This window comes from Etheostoma spectabile, chromosome 2, assembly GCF_008692095.1.
Source record: "Etheostoma spectabile isolate EspeVRDwgs_2016 chromosome 2, UIUC_Espe_1.0, whole genome shotgun sequence".
In the NCBI taxonomy this organism is placed as follows: domain Eukaryota; kingdom Metazoa; phylum Chordata; class Actinopteri; order Perciformes; family Percidae; genus Etheostoma; species Etheostoma spectabile.
Window position 1 is genome coordinate 17,114,969 of NC_045734.1, and position 2,875 is coordinate 17,117,843.

Below are 2,875 nucleotides of genomic sequence, written 5' to 3' on the forward strand. Positions count from 1 at the left end.
CTTGATGGCTGAGCACACAGCTGATGGGAATTCCCTTCGTCAAAGTATTTTTTTCTCCCTTTTATTGATGAACAGTGTTACACTGTTTGAGAGATTGTTTGCTCCAAGTGAGTATGTTAGTGTGAAATTGAACACTACGGTAGGCTATATACCAATGTTGTTTTCAATTAAAAAAAACATTTGTGTGGCAGGGTAGGCTCGGTTGGTAGAGCAGGCGGCCATTTACATAGAGGTTTGTGCCTTGAAGCGGAGGTCCGGGGTTTGAGTCCGGCCTGTGGCAATTTCCTGCATGTCTTCCCCCTCTCCCCACTTTTCTCACCTAGCTCCATTAAAAGGCAGAAGCCCATAAAAATAGTCTTTAAAAAAGTAAATAAAAATGCACATAGCAAGCCAATCCACTTTTCCATGTTGATAAGAGCATTACAATTAGAAAAATATTGGGACAAAAAGAAACCATGGGACATTTAGAATAGATAAAAAAAATGTGGGATTAATTGCAATTAATTGCGAGTAAGCTATGACATTTATGCAATAAATCGCGATGAAACATTTTAATCGTTTGACAGCACTACTTCTTTTACCTCCTGGTAGACTTTCTTGTTGTCAGGATGGAAGCGCAGAGCTCTTAGAAACAGGTGTCTGGCACTTTCAGAGGAATTTCTGTCCTCCAGCTCATTCTTGGCTGCCATTATCCACAGGGCTTAAAAGAGAGAGAATTACAAAGTTCCTATTAATTACAGCTAATATTGTCTTAGTTACAAATGATTGAAAAGTAAAATCTTTTGTACCCGGTTTGTCGGGGTGTATAGCAAGCATGGCTGAGAAGACTTTGCTGATCTGGCCTTTGGTGGCCTGAGGAGAAACACAAGAACATTATTAGCATAAGAAGACCAAGTGTTTGGTCTAAAGCAAATGGTGAGATCATTACATACCCATTTCTTACAGAAAGCAACATGTGAGAGCCACAGCTGCACATCATCCTGTGGGGAAACAAGGCATTTGACTTCTCAGTTATGTATACAATGATTCAGTCAGTTACAACTAACTACACATTGTATTTTAAAGGAAATGGTGAGGGAAAACAAAATGAAAAATATAATAACTGAACTTCTTCTTCTTAAAAAAATGATCATGATTAGTTTGATCAACAAAAAAATCAAGTCAAGACAATTTGATGATTTCATTGATACACTGCAAAAGTACAATATAAAAGCTTTTTTATACAGTACCTTCCACTTATTTGTTGCTCTTCTGAAGACACTATTTATTCTATGGATGACGGGGAACTCAATTTCCTCTTTTTTGAACTGGTAATGAATGTGCTGCAAAAGCAAAGTTAGGCCCGGTCAAACGATGCAACATTAACGGAAAGTAACCATGTTTGCCACTCACTCAATTTGTTTTGCACGTACAGTATGTTTAAAGTTTAACCACTAGAATATCAAAAAATATGTCGCTACTTACCGCTCTTCTCTTCTTGATCAGTTCTAAAACATTGATTTCATACTGTAATTAAACACAATTTTTAAAGTTAGTGTTTAAAACATATCACTCGTAGCTATTATTTCTCTATTATTTAAAAAAATGATGGAGGATTAAGGAAAGATTAAGGCACCTTACCTGAATGTATGCAATGAAGTCCTCTTTGTTTACGATCAACCTGTGGAGCTTGTATTCCAGGGCAGTTGCTCTCTTGATTATGGATCTGAAACAGTGAAAAAATAAACACTAAAATGGAAATGGGAGAATCGAAACTTGAATTAGCCTACTGTGCCTGAATTACTAACCGACTATGTATGTGTGTATGTACAGTATGTATGAATGTCTGTGTGTGTGTGTGTGTGTGTGTGTGTATATGGGATTCTAGCTGTGGATCATAAAATGGCAGTATACACCCATAGATGTTATATGGAGGCTGTTGCATTATTCAGCACCTTGTGAAAAACAGGACACATTGTGTTAAGTTTATTTTAGGGTTTGTGTTGCTTTTAATCCGTTTATATTTCTTCAGTAGTAGTGAGGTCAACGAGACAGTAAAAGATCACAAAACAAAAACAATAAGATTTCTCAGGTGGGTGGGGACAAAATCAATTCCACAATGTACAGGAAATCCCTTTGTATAGTGGTGTGTTTTTCCTCTGAACGAACACATCTGGAAACACTCGGTAAGTCTTATGTCGTCTTACTTGACTTCTTTCTTGGTGAACAGCCCCACTCTCTCCAGCTGCTCCAGCTCAGGAATTCTCTCCTCAATCCGATGTTGAACGATCTCCGCCATCTTGTCGACGCCGCCGTTCTAGTCTTATTTGGTGATATTAAAATTATTAATGTCAACTTTGTACTGAAATAACATGAGACTGTAAGCACTTGAGTTGATTCCCTCCTACACACTCACATGTGTAGAAGTTGTGATTCGTCGCTCTTCTTCCGGTTCCGTCTGCAAATAGCTCCGTCAGGAAACACGATCAAATGTGAGTGATGGCAAAACCTAAAGTCAATGGGCAAACCAAATTAAAACCAGCTAACGTTAATCCTCTGATTTAGGAGTCACATACTGTATGCTTTGGTGGCATAGACACATCATCTTAACTGATTTTCAATGGCATGATCTCATAATTATTATATATGTTACTTTTTGATAACAACTCGGTTAATGCTTAATACAAATAAAATGCCATAAAATGTCATCAGTTAGGAAAATGAAGAGGTCCTAAGTCGCTGCAGAAATATATCTGACGAACCCTTGGAAAGAGTATTTCCTCTTATTATTTGCCGTCTTGTTATCAATTGTACATATTTTTGTACGCACAGTGTTATGCTGTTCTTAATTTCAGTTTCAGTGGTATTGGGACTAATAAGTAAAGCACTTCAGCTC

General features: G+C 37.5%; 1 protein-coding gene across 2 annotated transcripts in view; it reads right to left on the reverse strand.

The window, feature by feature from the left end:
* Positions 1-2,469, reverse strand: part of utp6 (UTP6 small subunit processome component) — a 9,418-nt gene extending 6,949 nt beyond the window's left edge. The window contains exons 1-8 of one of the 2 annotated variants that reach the window (XM_032525356.1): positions 2,396-2,450; positions 2,187-2,301; positions 1,621-1,705; positions 1,465-1,506; positions 1,230-1,322; positions 933-980; positions 789-852; positions 582-700 (exon numbers count right to left, since the gene is read on the reverse strand). In XM_032525356.1, coding sequence (XP_032381247.1) covers positions 582-700; positions 789-852; positions 933-980; positions 1,230-1,322; positions 1,465-1,506; positions 1,621-1,705; positions 2,187-2,278 — 543 coding nt within the window. In that variant the 5' untranslated portion in view covers positions 2,279-2,301; positions 2,396-2,450. Of the gene's footprint in view, positions 1-581; positions 701-788; positions 853-932; positions 981-1,229; positions 1,323-1,464; positions 1,507-1,620; positions 1,706-2,186 lie in introns of both variants that reach the window. The other variant, XM_032525348.1, reaches the window with a different exon arrangement.
* Positions 2,470-2,875: the final 406 nt, after the last annotated feature.